This window comes from Lichenostomus cassidix, chromosome 12, assembly GCF_008360975.1.
Source record: "Lichenostomus cassidix isolate B80296 chromosome 12, HeHo_3.0, whole genome shotgun sequence".
In the NCBI taxonomy this organism is placed as follows: domain Eukaryota; kingdom Metazoa; phylum Chordata; class Aves; order Passeriformes; family Meliphagidae; genus Lichenostomus; species Lichenostomus cassidix.
The window spans coordinates 18,445,354-18,463,509 of NC_139493.1; the positions used below are offsets into that span (position 1 = coordinate 18,445,354).

At 46.8% G+C, this 18,156-nt stretch overlaps 1 protein-coding gene across 7 annotated transcripts; it reads left to right on the forward strand.

Annotated features, from left to right (window-relative positions):
* Positions 1–6,884: 6,884 nt before the first annotated feature.
* Positions 6,885–16,177, forward strand: CNBP (CCHC-type zinc finger nucleic acid binding protein). 7 transcript variants are annotated; one of them, XM_085073085.1, is made up of 5 exons: positions 6,885–7,039; positions 13,323–13,442; positions 13,712–13,806; positions 13,979–14,181; positions 15,109–16,177. In XM_085073085.1, the coding sequence occupies exons 2-5, from the start codon at positions 13,340–13,342 to the stop codon at positions 15,224–15,226; spliced, it is 519 nt and encodes a 172-aa protein (XP_084929211.1). In that variant the 5' UTR covers positions 6,885–7,039; positions 13,323–13,339; the 3' UTR covers positions 15,227–16,177. The 7 variants fall into 7 exon arrangements, with proteins under 7 accessions (XP_084929211.1, XP_084929214.1, XP_084929217.1 ...); XM_085073088.1 differs by having other exon boundaries at positions 6,886–7,039; positions 13,712–13,807; positions 13,983–14,181; XM_085073091.1 differs by having other exon boundaries at positions 6,886–7,039; positions 13,715–13,807; positions 13,983–14,181.
* The last annotated feature ends 1,979 nt before the right edge of the window (positions 16,178–18,156 follow it).

An 18,156-nucleotide genomic window follows, 5' to 3' on the forward strand; every position in this document is an offset into this window, starting at 1 on the left:
GCACCCAGTTGTGTGCATTGAGGAGAAAAAGCTGCTTTGTGTGTTTAGGATGTTGTTATTTATCAAGAGCTTGCATTGAGACTGAGGATTTTTTCTATTTGCCTGAATTAAACAATTAGATCTGTAAGTTTAGCATTGAAAAATCATTTGATGATACAATAATGAGGAGAAAATTGTTTCATTTCTATTTCATTTATACAGAGTTGACATGAAAAGAGTGGAAATCAGGACAACTTACAGGAGTTTTTACCTGTGAATTTTCACGTTTACAATTCTAAATACAGTGTGTTTGCACTGCCGGGGAACCCCACGGTATCTGGGCTTTTTTTAACCTTTAAAACTGCCTCAGCTGCATTATTGCTCCAACTTTGAGCCTATAACATAATTAAAGCAACTCTGTTAACAGAGTATCTCACACACACACCTTTGTCACAACTTTGAATTGTGATATGCTTGCTCTGGTGCTTTTTCTACCTCCAAGCCAGCACCTTTTTATGACCTTTTACTCATCCTCAGCTTGTAGCTTCTCATGCAATTAAAGTGAGCCATGCTTATTTTTAGCACATACAAATATTCTAGGAACTACAGAACTGTTTGTTATCTCTGTTGGTAGAGCCCAATTGTTTTCATCTGTTACTTGGTGGAAATTACCATGGAATTCAGTTATCTTTTTGTTGTTGGTAATGCTTACATTTCTTAGATAATTTCTCCTTTCCCGTGAGTTACTCCCACTGCTCCTTCCTAACATGGCTTTGCACAGCTTTAGGGGAACATCTCTTTTAAAAGAGCATTTCTCTTAATTATTTTTGTACTTCTATGCATTATTTAATGCAGCTGAAAGGACGCTGTCAGGTTTATACCCACATTTCAATCTGAGGTGGGATAACCTCACTTAGCTCATTCTCCTATATCCTCTGCACTATTTTGGGTAAAACACCTCACTGGAAAAAACAATAAAGCAGATAAATCACTGTAATATGAACACAAAAATTTTCCCATTAGATATCTATCTTTCCGCACAGAATTTATGTCTGAAAGGAATGTGGCTATAACATTTTCCATTAAATTATCATGCTGCTAAATCTTTCTTGGCAAAGGTAGTGGTAAGGTGCAACAATTCAACTGCTTGCTTGACAGCTTATTCCAAGAATAATGTAGAGGGGTAAAAAAGTTCTACTCATTACTTCAGTAATGAGATGTTGAGGGGGGTAAGGTTTTAATTCCTTTTGCTTTGGCAGGCTGCAAACAGGACACCAGATGGGATATATTTAATAAATAAACACTGCAAAGGCTCTGATCCACCTATAGCCAAGTCCTGACTCAGCCTCCTCTTACTGAAATCACTTGGAGCCTAGTCAAGTCCAGATAAAGAGCTCATTTCAGTGTTGGATCCCAGCTGAGGATTGCTACATCCAAACTAGGTTAGGAACCTGCTGCTGGGAGCGGTGGCAGCGGGACAGGACAAGGCAGCTTTGCTTTGGTACTCTCTTCAGTCAGCTCAGCCTAGGACAGTCCATTTTCTCTGCTTCCAGCTGCCTCTGGGAAACCTGATTATCAGCTGTTCCAGCACCTGGGTGTCTCTGCTCTGCCACTGCCCTCTTCACATACTATTTTTCCCTAAGAATCTTTTCCCTTCCCAGAGTTAACTAATAGCCATGAGGGGATGTCCCCTCAACAAGTACAACCTTTGGTGTCCAGGTACAGCCGCTCGATGTCAAACATTCACTGATACAAGATGGGCTGGTCATGAATCTCAGGTGGAGACTCCAAAATCCATTTGACACAGCCCAGTAGGACTGTCCAGCAAAGGAAGGTTTAGCTGTGGGATCTGATCCTCCTCTGGAGTGCCAGCTCATGAAATGCCCTGTCAGAGTAAACAGAATGGCACAAGCATTCAACTGGTATCATCAACATCATGGAAGCCTGGGCTCATAGAGTCCAATCATGTTCAATTAATAATTAATATTTTAAGTTGCATTTGCAATAAACACCGCATAGAAGTTTTCGGTCAGTGATTCCTCGTCAGTAAAACTCACATTTTGAAATCACTTGTGTAAGAGGCTGGGAGAAGTGCGAAAAGCGTTTGAAGCGAGGGAGGAGCCTGGGCTGCAGACTGACTGCGGCAGATGCCCGAGGGCAGACAGCTGATAACAGACCCAGCGAGCCGCAGCACTCTGGGGACAATCCAGGCACCTTCTGACCGGGGCTCCACATTGTCCTGGATAAGCCCAGGGCACTGCTCAAAAATAGAAGCAGCAGAATGACACAATCCGCCTCTTTAGTCGAATGTCCCATTTTAGAGGGCCACCAGAACTCCATCAACACCGTACACATAAAAATCTATATTGTGATGACAGCACAGTGCCTCTGGCACTCCAGGTTATGGAGGTTATCCTCCAGTCTTTGGGGGGGGGGGGTGTGTGGTCTCAGAGCCATCCTGCAGCAGCAGGTCTTTGCAGTGCCACACAGACCATCAAATACTGCTGTGATTTTCAACACCGTGGGCAGCTTAACAGGCATAACATTGGGCTCAGTGCTGGACTGCTGGTGTGACTAAAGGAAATGGCACCTGGAAGGTGGACACAGTGTAAAATATTAAAGTATGCCGAGCAGCTGGCACCCAGCAGGTTATTCCATAGGTTGTTTTTAAAAATAAGAGAACAGCACAAGGAGGTTTGTGTGTTCTTTCCATGACAAAGAATATGCTTTAGAGGACATTTTATTGAGACATTTTCTCAGCATGCCTCAGCCTGTGGTATGTTGGGTATGGCCTCATGGTGACTTCATCTGCAGTTTTACCTTCCTATTCCCATGGGACACCAATCTGCTGCTCCAGGCACTGAGTCCTGAAGGCCCCTCTTGTACCATGTAAATTCTTGTCCCTTTATTCCACAGGACTTAGTGAATAAATGATTTCAATCTCTTTAGAGAAATAGAGGAATGATTGTGTAGCTGCAGTTCTTAGTTAGCAAAGGAAGTTCTTTTTGCTTGATTCTAAATGTGGATGTCTGTGCAACAGTCATGAGCTAACTCATCACTCTTGTATTATTATATACACTAAATAAGTGATTATTGGAAATCTCATCAGCTAATTATAATAAATCAAAACGGACTAAGCATCTGGAATCAGTCAGTATGATTGCTTCTCTTCAACCAGACTCATTTTACCCTAGAAGACTGTATATAGCTAATTTAGCATAGACACACTCTCAAAATAAAATAGACATATATATAAGCCTATGAAATAATTCATCCATGAAGCTTGTATTCAAGTATGAATATTTTATAAAAGAAGCAGGCAGATCTTTCCTGCTATCTGTTGCATCATCCAGGGAATACAGGGTATATGTACCTTCTACATTTCAAAGGTCTCTTGAGATCACCACTGGTGCTCCCCTAACTGTCATTTACACAGCCCAGGGTTACCAGAGCCAGCCTCTCCTTTCTCAGCATAGCAGTTCATTCCACTGGGGGTTTATCAGGCCTCTGTCAAAGGGCAGGTTGAGTGTGACTTTTCCAAAGAAATAAATCCTCAGAGCTGCCTGCAGACTCTTAGGCCCCTGGAATTCCATTTGCTGCTTAGGCTGGGGCACAGCATCCAGAGGCAGGCCTTGGAAAGGTGGGAGTGTTCTTGCCCTGCTGTGGCCTCCTGTCAGGGGAAGGGATGGCTGGGCATGGGGAAGGAATGGGACACAGCCACCACTTGTTCTGTGCTGATGATGAGGTGTTTTCAACTCAGCCATACTCCAAAAGCACCTTCCCTTCTGAATAAATGCATAGCATTTATTTAGAGCATAACAATCCATAGCCTTTATTTTAGTAGGCCTCAGTTTTGCAAAATCCCACCTACAAGAGGCAGTAAGGTTTGCTTTAACAATGGAAATCTCTGGCTGAGAGGCAATGACAATCACCCAGCAACTGGAACAGTTCTCTGCCCACAGCTCCAACCACTCACAGGAAAACAACACAGCAACACGGGCTGCAAAATGTGATTTGTTATTTTATTTGGTCTTAAAATGATTTGGCTCTTCGTCCACCACTTCTAAGAACTGTCTGTATTAGGAAAGATAAATTGCTGAAACAACAGACTACCTTCAGCTGCAACTGCACTGGAGCTCCTCTGAGCACTGCTATTCACAAATTCCTCTTGAAGCTTACGACATTTGGGGCAGAAACTGGAACTGACACAAAACTGTATTTTCCTGCTGTGGAAGAAATGTAAAGACTTTGTACTTCCACCTTGTTTTCTGTCTCCTTTGTTTTCTCTAGGAAGTACTAAGTGAGCCAGGAATGAATGTCATGCTCCTCACTTTTGTTCTCTAACTGCAAGACTATCCTTCACCTAAATATCAAAGAGAAACCTGCAAAACAAGAATTGCAAGTTTTATGAAGATACAACAAGCCAAATTAATTCTTGAGGCAAGTACACAAATGAAATGCTGTTAGAAGACTCTCTTACTATCTGCTGGGGGAGAATTTCTTCCATTATAATGAAACATAGCTAAAAATATCCTATATTAAAAGAACACTGGAGCTGAATGTGAGGCAGTACACTTAGAGAGGATGATTAATGGATGTGTCACCAGCAGTAACACTTCCTGAGTAAAGCATTTTCACTCACAGTTGCACCCTATTTCCACTTAAACCAAGGGAGAGTCCAAGGTATGATTTGAAGTTCATTTAGATAAACAGTTTTGATATGCTCAGGGCAATTTATCAGCTGTATCAGTCACAAAAACTTTTTACGACAGTAAGGCTACAGGTGCCACCTAGATTAAGCTTGGAGTTTCCTGGCCTCACGAACAGTTTCAGAAGTACAACTAGCAAAACATGAGAAAAAGTTAGAAAAGTTGTATTACTAGTGGTTTGTTGGTCTGAAATTCCTAAGTCCTGTTACAATGACTCAGAGAGAAGACAGGTTTTAGTACTTTAGAAGATGATGAAAAAGAAAAGTACTTTAGAAGATTTGATGAAAAACAAAAAAGGATGTATGATTTTGTTTCTGCAGCCTTTGTGAATGACATTGATCTGTTGTTCGGTTTTTTTCATGCAGTGAAAAAAAAACATGATTTATAAGCTCTGAGCACTTCCTTAGCTACACACGCTATTTTTCTTATCTTTATCACCTGAACACAGCAGTAATTGATTGAAACTAAAAGCAGGACTACTTGTGAACAGGATTGTAATGTATCCAAGGCAACCAAAGGCCATGAAAATTACGCTGGACTAGGACTATGACAGTAGACATTAAAAAAGTAATTAATGGGAAGAAATGCTATTACTGGTGGAAATGTTATTACAAGTTCAAAGCCTGCTGGTGATGCTGATGCTTTTACTGAGAGGCTCATCCCCTTTTCACAACTCGGGATGCGTTTACTTCTGTGGAAAATCCAGCACATTATACACCACACCACACAGACACGCAAACACAGCACACAAAACACAAATAAACCCAAGTCCATCTTAAGTGAGCTGCACTTAACAGGGAGGAAAAGACATAGGTTGTTACTCACAGTCTAATAAAAGAAACTTAACAGTGCTATAATATTAGATTTACAGCTTGAGGAAAGGTCAATCCGAAGCGTCTCCACGATCAGCCTCACACATTTCATTCCTGAGCCCGGCGGCTAGGTGCGGGTTTCTTGTACCTGATGAACAGGAAGGGAAAGACATTTGAACAAAAACGATGACTACTAATTGTGGGTAATGCTGGTACCTGTTGCGCTAACCACGCAGGAGTGCGTTTGGGGCAACAATCGGCCCCTAATTTACAAAGTTCTCGGGCAAAAGGGAGATTTATGTAAACAGCCTCAGAACGCTAAACTGAGCAGCAATATTACTTCTGAGCTTTGCATAACGCACACCGGCTGAGAGCAAATTCTGTTCAGTGATTCAAAACACTTTTTTCCGCTGCAGCCTTGGGGCTGTGGCCGCGGCAGCCCGGCGGGTCGCCGAGCGGAGCCCTCAGCGCTGCGGGAAGGAGCGCCGGCAGCCCTGACGGCCCGCGTCCTCCATTTGCTGCGCTGCGCGCCGCCCGCGCCCTGCCAAGATGGCGGCGGCTGAGGGCCGGCTGAGGGCGGGATGCTCTCGTGCCCGCTCCCCATGGCTCCATCCCGACCCCCAGGGCCGGCTGAGAGCGGGATGCTGCCCTGCCGGCTCCCCTCGGCTCCATCCCGACCCCCAGGGCCGGCTGAGAGCGGGATGCTGCCCTGCCGGCTCCCCTCGGCTCCATCCCGACCCCCAGGGCCATCCCAGGCTCGACCCCGCACCGTGGGTTGTGCCGAGCGCAGCACCGGCACCTGGAAGTGTCCGGGCAGGGCGCCGCGAGGAGTGGGACGGAAGCTGAGATAGTACCGGCTAGCAGGGGACGGGACGGCGGCGAGTCCCGGGCAGGTCCCGCTGAGGCGTGCGGGTTTTCGCCCCAGAGGCTTTGGGCTGCCCGACTCGGCGCGGGAGTGTGGACGGGATAGAAGAGCGGGGCCGAACAGAAGAGTGGGGCTGAGCGCGGCTCCTCGGTACAACACGGAGTCACCGCGCGGAGCGGGCCAGGCCGGGCAGCGACAAGCGGGGAGTGGCGGGCGAGGGCTCTGACGCTCCCGCCGGCCGCTCGGGTGTGCGCGGGGCCGCGCCGCCTCTGCCGGGGCTGCGCTCTGCCGGGGCTGCGCTCTGCCGGGCTGCGCTCTGCCGGGGCTGCGCTCTGCCGGGCTGCGCCGTGCGCGGCGCGGGAAGGAGCGCGCGCTGACTCACGGCGAACCGCGCCAGCGCCCCCGGCCAGCGCGCGGGAGGCGCGCCCCGCCCACCCTCCGGCCGCCGCGGTTGGGTGTCGCCGTCCGCCGCTCCCATTGGCCGTTCGCGGCGTCGCTTGGCGCCCATTGGCCGAGGCGGGGTCCGGCGAGCCGTGCGCACAGCGGCGGGGCGGGGTGAGCCGCGGGGCCGTGTGCACACCGCGTGTGGCGCAGGCAGCAGCACCGGCGGGGCCGAGCGAGCGAGCGGGGCCGAGTCGTGCGGGGGCCGCGGCTGCGGGAGAACCGGACCGCAGGTACCGCAGGGGGGCCGCGAGGGAACCGTGGATGAGCGGCCGGGGGTCCTGCGGGGCCCCGGAGCGGCAGCGAGGGTACCGCGCGGGATGGTGATGGCGCTGGCGCACTCCGGCCTAGCGCGCGGGAAAGTGCGGCCGAGCGGGCGCGGGCGCCATTCCGGCCCTGTGGCGCGCCGGGGGAGCCGCTAGGGCCGGGAGGGCTGTGAGGGCCGCGGGCCCGGAGAGGGCAGCGGGCGGCGGCGGGTGAGTCAGGTCTGGGTTCCGGGAGCGCCCAGGGAGCCTGCGCCGCTCGGGGGAGGAAGGCCGGGGCGCTGGATGAGGGGGACCGCTTCGCCGCGGCCGGGCGCGGCCCGGGGGGGCTCACACTCGGTCTTGTGCCCGGGGGTGGGGGGCGGCGGGCCCGGGGCAGCGCTGCACGTGGCCGCCTGGGCGTGGGGCGGGGGAGCCCGGCCCGGCCGGCCCGCCTGTGAGCCGGTGAGCTCGGGGAAAAGAATGTCCTGCGAGTTTGGGACTGCGGAGAACGGACTGGAATTAAGTTTTTTGTTCGCTAAATTGTTCTTTTTCCCGTTTAAATTGAATTTTGAGTCCCCGCTGAACTCCGTCGGCGGGGCCGCGGCCCGCACCACGTGGTTCCCCACGTGTGAGGCGCTGCCGGAGACCGGAGGGTCGAGGTGTCGCAACTGTTTGCTCCGACCACAGGCACGGATGGTGGCCTGCTCTAAATCCAAATGTGACCTATAAATGGATAGGAAAAACGGCCTGTGCCATCTGCACATCGCGGGCTGTGGGGCGGCCTTTTATTTGAGTTCCTGTCGGGCGTAGTTCTCAAGTAACCGCTGTTACTCATTCAGGAACCAGCATTGTCACGACGGTTTATTAAACCTAATAGTGAGTTTGATTTTCCTTTGTACGCTCAGTGTGATCGTATTGCCACGCAACATTAGGGTTGCCTAGTCCGTGTTTCTTTCTTCAGAGCAGACTTGCCTAGAGAAGCAATCTTGCCTCTGTCCTCAGAGTGAAGGGGTTAAATGAGTTCATCAGGGCTGCGCAACAATCCTGCGATTTACAGTTTTAACCTGCCATTTAAACTTTGTTAAAGTCTGGGCTGAATTGATTGTTTAAAGCCTCACATGTTGCTCATGTTGTTTACTCTAAGTTTAAAATTTCGTACAGATAGACATAATAAATTAAAGGGGAAAATGGTCAAATGGGCATATTTGATAGATAAGGATTATCCCTCTCCATATTAACTAGTATGGATCGGCAAAAAGTGCTACAGAGTCACTTCTTGGTGAACTTTTGTTCTCTTTCTTGTTTGTGTAAGCAGAGCTATCCAAGAATTACTTGTCTAATTAAAGTCATGATGTCCTTTTGTCCTGGTTTCTGACTCCTCTTGAATCTTAGTTAATGTTCAGCAGTCCTGGGTCAGCTTGGCTGTGAAATGTATTGAGGGGTCCCAAATGGAGTAGGGATTGGCTTTTCACTTCTGCAGGTTTTCTTGAGTTTTCAAACTAGTTTCTTTCAGAATTGGTGTATTGCTCCCTGCTGGTCAGAATACTTAATTTTGTATCTTGTTCTGGTGAGACCAGAAGTGGGAGACAGGAGCATCACTAACTGCTGTAGCAGATTTTAGGTTATAGAGGTAGAAATGAACTGCAAAATACGGAGTAGCTTTGGTGACAGTCATTTGTCCTGGGTTCAAGAATTCTTGCAACTTGTTGCTTGGGAGATAAAAACTCCTCATAGATGGTAATTTTTATTAAATGAGTAATAATTTGACTTCTCCTTTGAAACTAAATGCTAGACTTAAAGGTTAGGAGGCCTTTCTGCTTCTTCAGTCCTTCAGAGGACAGCAAAGTTGTGCTTCCTGTCACGTTGGGGTTTCACCATGCTCAGGCCTGGGCTGGCTTGTCCAATTCAGGTGTGGTGCTGTGGGTTGGTCACAGCAGCCTGGGAAGAACCTGCTGATTTCCCAACGTGTTCCTGTGACAGAGCTGCCTTGCTGAAGGGCTTTACGAGGGCTGGCTCCAGCAGTGGCTTTTATCTGCTCTGTCCTTTGATTGAAAGAGTGAAGTCCTGCTGATAACCGACTGCAAGGGCTGCTTGTAGGTCAAAAGAAGCACTGGTAAGTAGAGTAAAGAGAGTTGCCCCTGTTCTGTTCAGCTGTTGAATCCTAAGGAACTGCTGGTATCCAGAAGAATCCTGAATAATCTCAGGGGTGATGTTCAGCTTTCTTTTTATTATGAGCAGCCCAAGTTAGTTGTATTTAAATTTGTTAAAACAACTTCTTCCTTGGAGGGCATCTATGCTAAAAGCCATAAAAGAAGGAGCATTACAGTGGAGCTTTGTAGCAGTTTTTTACGTCATGAGGTCTAGAAGGGCTACTGAAACAGACTTGGATATTACTGAATCTTGTGCACGAAGGCTGGAGATGAATAGCACCTCTCCTTCTCAAAGAGTCTTGAATATGTATTAACTGTAAAGCCACAGAAAGGCAGTCTTCTCCTTCAGAGTATGAGACAAGAAACTTCTTGTGTCAGAGGTGTTTCCTACAACTAAGAGAACATAAGGAAACTATCACTTTGAAATTTCATGCTCAAGCTGCACTCAAAAGCTTCAGATCTGACCTAGGAAAGTGCTGTGGTGGCACAGGAATCTTTGTCATCAGTCCCTGCTATTTAATAGTGGGGCCATCACACAGAACAAGGTCTAACATTCGTTTTTAATAATGTTTCACCTTCCAATTGCACTTACAGAGCTCTGTAGAAGGAGTTTTTAGGTAAATAACTATGTTCTCCCTTTTCCAGAAAGGTAAGGTTTGGGGTGAGAAAGTAAAACTAGACTTGTGTTTCTGGCCAAGCTTTGGGAGCTAATCCAGGAGGCAGTGCCTTGCTGTATCTTGCAGAATTTGACCTGTCTCAGAAATGCTAGTTGTCTCAGTAATGTAGTTGTAATTTGTTTTCCATTCCTACTTTTCCTGCCTCGGTGAGGTAAAAATCTAGTTCTGGTATGTAGGGAGGGAGGGGACGATGACACATGGACAGACAGGACAGGCTGCTTTGTGTAACACATCTGAGCTGCGGAAAACAGTGATAGCTGTGACTGAAAACTTTCCAAGAAGACTTAGGTAGCTTTCTTGCAGGAGGCTTACTTAAGGTGGCCTTGATAGATAAAAGGAGCTGCTGGAAACTTGCCTGTGATCACAAAATGGAGGAGTATTGACTAATAGAGAAGTGTTTGAACTTGGGTGGTTTTTACTGTACTCATTTTTTTCTCTTGGAAGTAACTGAAAACTCTAATGGTGTCCAAAGTGCTTGAAGGCTCGCCATTTAAGGACTTGCCTTCTGAACCAGCCTTTTCTGGATGTTGCTCCTTAAAGGTGGCTGTTGGCTTTCTCTGAAAACTGAATCCTTACAGTTCGCACTGCTGGGGAATTCTGTCCCATGTAAGGCTTCTTAGGCTGCAGGCAAGTCAAACCAGTGTCAGCTGCAGCCAGCTCTCTCTGGTGAACGTGTTTGCAGTTGCAGCTCCTTTACAGGAAGGATGCAGAAGTTTAACATGGAAACACACTGGTGAAGAGAAACTTCAGGCAAACGGTTTTGATTGTGTTAAAGGTATCCTGAGGATGGAGCAGCAAGTAGTCACACTTACATGGCAGCTGTAACCTTCCACTACTCTTGAGCTCAAGAGGAAAAAGGGGCCTCTGAAGATAGAGTTTTTTAAATGAAACTCAGTCTTGAAAACTCTTTGCACAGAGACTGTTTGTGTTTAGATTTCTAGTTCGATTTGTATAATCTTTGCCAATTTGCTGTATAGCAGAGAAAGAGAAACTTGAGGTTGTTCTTTTGAAGGGGCAGTTAAAAAGGAAAACTGAATCTGATTTAAAACTTCTGAGATTTCTTTGGGGCAGTGAGTAGTGAGCTTTTGTCCATCTTGCAGGTCCTGACCCAGACTGGCAGAAGGACAGACTAGCTGTATGCTGCCATTAATCTTGGCATAAAAACTCCCCCAGTGTGTATCTAAAGCAGGTCTGGCTCACCTGTCAGACATTTGTCTTCTACCATGTATTAACCTGACTGGTTCTGTGGGTGCTTCATGTGGGTCACTGCCAGCAGGACTCAGTCCTGTCACGTCGTGCTGGAGTCTCACGTTCATGGCTGGGAATGAAGTCTGTTCAGATGTGCTGCAGTTCTGTTACAGCTGGTGCCATACTGTTTTTCTAACAGATCTTACATTGCCATTCGATAATGCTTTAATGTGAGAACTGTTTAAAGAATTGTAATGAAGAATATCTGTATAATTCAGAGACCCCCATGTTAGCCCTCTTGCAAATTAAAAGCAGCATCAATTATTGTGCCTGAACCCAGCTCCTGCAGTTGGCTTTGCCTGTGTTTTTCCTGTTCTGCAGTGTCAACACTGTTGCTATGAAAACAGGCATAAACAATGGCACAGTGAGTGCCAGCTGCTGCCAGCAGAGCAGGCAGTGCTCAGCCCTGGGTGTCCTCAGAAGACAGTTGGAAATCTTGAGCATTGAGATGAAGCAGAGAGGACTGAGTTAGTTATGTGTGAAATGAAGTGAATCTCTTTAAGTGCTCCAACAACCAGTTCTTTTAACTTTGAGATGTGTTTCAGATCTTCCTGCAGCCCTTCACTCCAGAACTTCAGTTTAAAGGTTAATGCCATCATCTGGTCCAGCTGGAAGTTAGACAGGGGATTAGAGATACGTACTTCAGTAGGTTATCTCTTGTATTTTAAATTCTCGGCCCTCTACTGTATTTGGAATAATCGCTACGTGCAGAGGACCATCAGAGAGAGGAACTGTTTTGAGGGAGGAGTGAACAAAAAGCCACAGTAAATTTGTGAAACGTTGGGGTACTTCAGAAATAGCTAAATAACAATTCATGTTTAGATACACACTGTATTTAGGAGCTAAATGTCAGGATGCTAATTCTGGTTCCTTCTTGAGGTCATGTGTTGTTCTGCTGCTCCTGTAGTGGTTTTCTTCAAGACTCCTGGGATATTCCTGTAATCTGGGATGCTGAAGAGTCTGGGAGGAGGGAAAGTAATCTGTAACGTGAATAAACTAGGGCTACAGAAAGATTACCTTGCAGGGGGATCAGGTAAACTGCCAGACATGCCAGATAATGATTCTACTTCTTTTGGGTTAAGAATGAATTGGGAGAGAATATGTGAGGTATTTAAACTTCAGGAGACTTCAACAAAACAAAGTTTGACATGCAAATTTTTAGACCAGTGTACTTCAAACTTGCCTTCAAGCAGACTTTAAAAAAGACTCCAGTTTAAATGTGTAACTTCCTTTTCTGCCTGGTTCTGGAAGTGTTGTGTGAGTGCCCTGCAGCTCAAGGGAGGTATGGCAGTGTGAGCACAGTGTTGAACCTGCCATATCCTCAGTGGGCTCTGCAGGCTGGCTCTGCTCATGCAGTGCTGACCTCCATTCCCAATATGGGCAAAGCAGGGATTGTGCTGTCAGACAGACCTGCCTGTCAGATGCTTCCAGAGCATTCTAAGGATACTTTCCCAGTTAGCCTTCTATGTAGTTGGCAAATATCTGCTGTCTTAACATCTTAAAATATTTCTTGTAAACCTGGGAGTGGAATGTGCATCCTGAGCTACAGGTTGTTGTAGTTTTGCTTTTCAGAGTTTAACTGGTATTTAGGTCATTAAAGGCCTAAAATCTTGAAATATTTTGCTAATGTCCTTTTGAATGCTTCAGGTTTAATACTGCCTGTTCTTACACTCAGCTTCCAGAGTGAAGCCTTATTACTCCATAGAGGTAGTAGCTGCCAGGCAGGTGCTTCAAGAGAAAATGTAACAACCAGCAGGAGGATAACTTGCAGAGATTAAGTAACTGGCTTTTAATTCTTGGGGATAAGGAAGAAGGTGCTTTACTGAAAGAACAACATTAAGTCTGGTACTACAGTAGTTTAAGGGGTTTACTTCTCTTTTTCCCTCTCCCTGAACACGTTGTAAGTTCTCGAAGTAAAGGCTGGTTACAGAATAATTAAAGGAAAAGTTGCACAGCACACTGTTTGTCTGTTCAAAGCTGCCTTATTCCAAGCAAAGTGGAGGCAAACTTTAATGCTCTGCAGTGATTTCAATGGTCATGATCAGCTACAGTACAAGAAAGTATTGACTTAGCTGGAAGTCCTGTTTGGTTTGCATTGCCTTTTCTGGGAAGCTGGGAGACCTCTAAATCTCTCCTTTTAATGTAGCCTTTGGCTGGGGGAGGAGAAGGTGCTCTAAAAATGTCTCTCTTGCTCAGACAGGTGATCTGCAGCCATGAGCAGCAACGAGTGCTTCAAGTGTGGCCGTACTGGCCACTGGGCCCGGGAGTGCCCCACTGGGATGGGCCGTGGCCGTGGGATGAGGAGCCGTGGCAGAGGTGAGTGGTGCCTGTACTTTTCTGTTGGTTTGGATAGCAGATCTCCAGCTGGCTGTTGTGTGTGTCATGTAAAACTGGCTCTGGCAGACCAGAGTGGAGAAGTGAGGATTCAAATTGGTAATAAGAACCAGTGAAATTTACCCCTGCCTAGGAGTTTGGCCAGGGGCTCTGAGAGTGAAGCTAACTTGTCATTTCAGCTTGTGAGTTGTTCTTAAAATTATTCTAAACTTTAAACTTATGCCTTTTCTTTTTCTCGTATCCATTTCAAGCAGGCTTCCAGTTCATGTCTTCGTCTCTGCCGGATATCTGTTACCGCTGCGGTGAGTCTGGCCATCTTGCCAAGGACTGTGATCTTCAGGAGGATGGTAAGTATCACTAAATATTCCAGCTCTTCAGTGCCACAGGCAGAGCTCTGACTGAAGAGGAGGGTACAGGGGCTCCCTGGGAACAAGCTGTGCATGTCCCCTGTTCATAGCATGCTGTCCCTCTCGCTACCAAGGTTTTATAGTCTTGTTTGGTATGTTTTTCTTATTGTGGAAGCCTGCTATAACTGCGGTAGAGGTGGCCACATTGCGAAGGACTGCAAGGAGCCCAAGAGGGAGAGAGAGCAGTGCTGCTACAACTGTGGCAAGCCTGGCCACCTGGCCCGCGACTGCGACCACGCAGACGAGCAGAAGTGCTATTCTTGTGGAGAGTTCGGGCACATTCAAAAAGACTGCACCAAAGTGAAATGCTATAGGTAAGGACTGACAGGGGGCAGCTGCAAGATGCACCTCGTGCTAGATGCATTCTGTGTCTGCTTTTGGTTAGGAAATGCAGCTTAAACTGTAACCAGTAGCCAGTTTCTTTGAACAGTTACCCACTGATGTTCAAAATTGAGGCCTAAACACCTATTCTATTAGCAAAGTGGAGTTCAGATTCCATTATGTGTTTCTAGATGGCCACCCAATGCAGGTGTTAAATCACTTTTGCTGTACAGGAGAACGGGCCCTGTCCTTTTACAGAAGGTAGCAGGAGGTACTTGGCGGTAGCACAAGCAGTGGGGTAACCCTGTATCTTCTGCCAGAGCTAACAAACCCCAGCTGTACAGCCCAGCTGACTGGCACAGCCAGCCCCAGCAGGAACACACTTAGGATGCCTTGGTTGTGGGAACTGAATAGAAGTGGGTGTTAAATTGGTTTCAAATGCCATCTTCAGAGTGTTGTCTGGTTTTTGAGTGCAGGCATATACCAGAAACTGCACGTTCCTGAGAGCAGTGTTCTTCACCCCCACCAACATTCCCTTCTGTGGAGGAAGTAGAGAGAGAACATGGTGTATTTAAGTTAAAATTAATTATTCTCAAAACAAGGCTAAATTACAGGCAGCAGCATTGGGAGCAGACAAAACCCAGTACAGCTGGAAACAAAAAAAAACCCACCAAAAATCCCCAAAGCTGATGTACAGTGATTTTGGCATGTACAGTGATTAATGTGAGTTGATCATTTGGGAGCAATTCATGGCTCTGCTGAAGACAAACTTGCCTCATCAAAGAATACTGGGACACAGGAACAGAAGCCTTGAATGCAGAACCAGTGTTGCATGAAGCTGAAGCAGACAACACAGTTGGCAGAGTAGGATTGCTGCTGCGAGTGTTGTGGCTGTTCTGACACCTCCTTTGCTTTTGCAGGTGTGGTGAAACTGGCCATGTAGCCATCAACTGCAGCAAGACCAGCGAAGTCAACTGCTACCGCTGCGGCGAGTCAGGGCACCTTGCACGGGAATGCACAATTGAAGCTACAGCCTAATTATTTTCCTTTGTCGCCCCTCCTTTTTCTGATTGATGGTTGTATTATTTTTCTCTGAATCCTCTTCACTGGCCAAAGGTTGGCAGATAGAGGCTACTCCCAGGCCAGTGAGCTTTACTTGCCGTGTAAAAGGAGGAAAGGGGTGGAAAAATCAACTTTCTGCATTTAACTACAAAAATGTTTATGTTTAGTTTGGTAGAGGTGTTATGTATAATGCTTTGTTAAAGAACCCCCTTTCCGTGCCACTGGTGAATAGGGATTGATGAGTGGGAAGAGTTGAGTCAGACCAGCAAAAACCCTCTCTGGGTTACAGGGAAGTGATCCTATGCAGGAGGTAAGAAATTCTGGAAGTGTCTAAACTTCCTCATAACTTTTATTTTATTACAATGGCCTTGGATTGTCTGACCTCAGTAGCTGTTAACACCAAGTGATATCTGCATCAGGCCCTACCTAGAGCATATAGCTGAGTGGGAGTAAACAAACAAGATGCACATGCCTGTTAATGGCCATGAGAGAGAGAGAGAGAGAGAAATCTGAAATCTAAAAGTAACAGTAATTCAGTCAGTGAATGTTAATGTTGGAGATACAGAACGCAATGGGAAGCTTTTGAATAAATATCTCAAAGTCAATCTGAAACCCAGACATCAGTGCTCATAGCATATACAATTTGGAGCTATTCAGGAGTTGCAAATAAATGCATTTTCACAGAAATCAAGATGTTATTTTTGTATACTATATCACTTAGACAACTGAGTTTCATTTGCTTGTAATCGGTTTTTAAAGTAAGATGGTAAGAGCAATTGAAGTCCTAGAACATAGAAAATGTAATTTTAAACTATCAATAAAGCTGGAGGAGGAAGGGGAGTTTGGCTAAAGTTCCTTTTGTTTATTTTTGGTTTTCCTGTACACAGTGCAAAATAACATATTAAAAAGGGGTATGTTGGAGGTTCAGCTTGGCCTTTTCTTTCGTACTGTCATGTTGAGTCGCCATCCTGTATTGTCCAGCTGTAAATGCGTTGTGTGCAGTCCTGTCTGCAGATGTTCATGGCAGTGGGATGTGGGGTCTGGATGGGGGCTGATTACACCTGTGCTGGTGCAGTTAAAGCATTTGGTGGAAAAGCCATGAAAGGAGGCACAGAAGGTGCTGGAGGTGCTTGAGTTCCAAACTCGGAGTTTGGAACTCAGTTCTGTCCAGCAGTGCCTGAGCCTTCACAGTGGCACTAAGAACTTCAGGCATCTGCACTTGGCCTGTCTGTGGGTGGTTGTGCTGTGTTGGTTCACTGAGGGTCAGCGAAGAGTTGGGAAGTTGCACAGCTGAAAAAGGAGCTGACAAACAGTGTATCTGCACATCCATTCACTCAGTGAATAAAGTCTGGTGTGCAGGAGCTCTTGGCTGACCAATGTTCACCACAAGGCAGGACTGGAGAAGGGGTGTCCTAACATCTGGTATGAAGATTGGGCTTTGCCTGGAGTGCCTCTGAGCTGCTGGCTGTCCTCAAGCTCTAGCAGATCCTGTGGAATCTGCAGTTAGGAGCAAGGGCAGTGTGCTGCAGTCAGGCTCTGAATTGTCACTCTAAAAGGTTTCCTTTCTCTCCCATCCCGAGGCTGTGTGCTGTGGCAGGGACAAATGGGCTGTGATGTCTGTCCCTAGAGGGAGAAGTACCAGACAGACAGTCTGCAGCTATACTGGAGACAACTGAACTGGCACTGTCTCTTCATGTGTGTTACAATTACCCAGTTCTGTCAGGTTTACATTTCTGTTAATTTTGGAAGCAAGGGTGAAGGGTGTGGGTTGTCCTGGGGTAGTGCAGATACACAGCACACAGTGGCTCAGCCTGGTAGGTTTGGACAAATTTGAGTCTGCATACAATTACCTTAGTTAAACAGCAGTAGAATTTGAACCTCTCTGATTACAATGACCTGAAAGTCTTTGGGACTTCACCGTTAACTAAAAGAAGTGGTGTTTTTGTCGAAGAATGTATTACACAAAGAAAACAAGATTTAAAAGCCAAGAAACAAACCAGGCTGTAAGTTCCAAAAGGAGAAAATTATTCCAACAGAAGCATCTCTTCTGGTCATCTTTCTGTGAGAATATTAGTGCTGCTGCTCATGGTCAGTTTTTCCCAAGCGAATGAGCCCGGACAAGCAAGTGGGGATTTCATACACTGTGGGACATGGGAAATATCAATTCTTCAGTTGTTTCATGTTGGTATTTTTCACTGAGGCATCTCCTTGTTATGGCAAAGTCCAGGGTAGTTGCAGATCAAGAAGGCAGACTAAGGGGTTATTTTATAGAAATAAAACTCTGAAGGGGTACAATTTCTGGATAGGAGAATTTTATTTTACTAAAATTGCTGGGAGTCGCTGAATGATTGTCTGAAAGCCAGTCATCCCAGTTTGGGTTTTCGACTAGCTGATGAGGACTGGTGTAATTGTAAAACAACGTGAGCTGGCAGTGTGTGCTCACAGCCCAGAAAGCTGGAATCCTGGGCTGCATCCAAAGGAGTGTGACTAGCAGGGTGAGGGAGGGGACCCTTGTGAGACCCCCACGGAGCACTGTGTGCTGTTCTGGTGTCACCAGCACAACGCCATGGAACTGCTGGAGCACATCCAGAGGGCTGTGAAGATGTCAGCAGGACTGGAGCACCTCCCCAGTGGAGCCAGGCTGGAGAAGGCTGTGTGGAGACCCCACAGCACCTTCCAGGGTCTGAAGGGGGTGCAGGGAGCTGCAGAGGGACTGTTCGTCAGGAACTGGAGTGCCAGGACAAGGGTGAATTGGTGGAGGTTAAAAGGGGAAATTTAACTAGGTAAAAGAAGGAGCTTCTTTGCTTGTGGGGCTGCGGAGCCCTGGCACAGGGTGCCCAGAGAAGCTATGGCTGCCCCTGGATCCCTGCAAGTGTCCAAGGCCAGGCTGAACGGGGCTTGGAGCA

Coding starts and splice junctions, on each gene's coding strand:
- CNBP (XM_085073085.1), top strand. CDS start 13,340: ATGAGCAGCAACGAGTGCTTCAAGTGTGGCCGTACTGGCCACTGGGCC. Junction 13,807..13,978: donor ACTGTGATCTTCAGGAGGAT/GGTAAGTATCAC, acceptor TTTCTTATTGTG/GAAGCCTGCTATAACTGCGG. Junction 14,182..15,108: donor ACCAAAGTGAAATGCTATAG/GTAAGGACTGAC, acceptor TTGCTTTTGCAG/GTGTGGTGAAACTGGCCATG.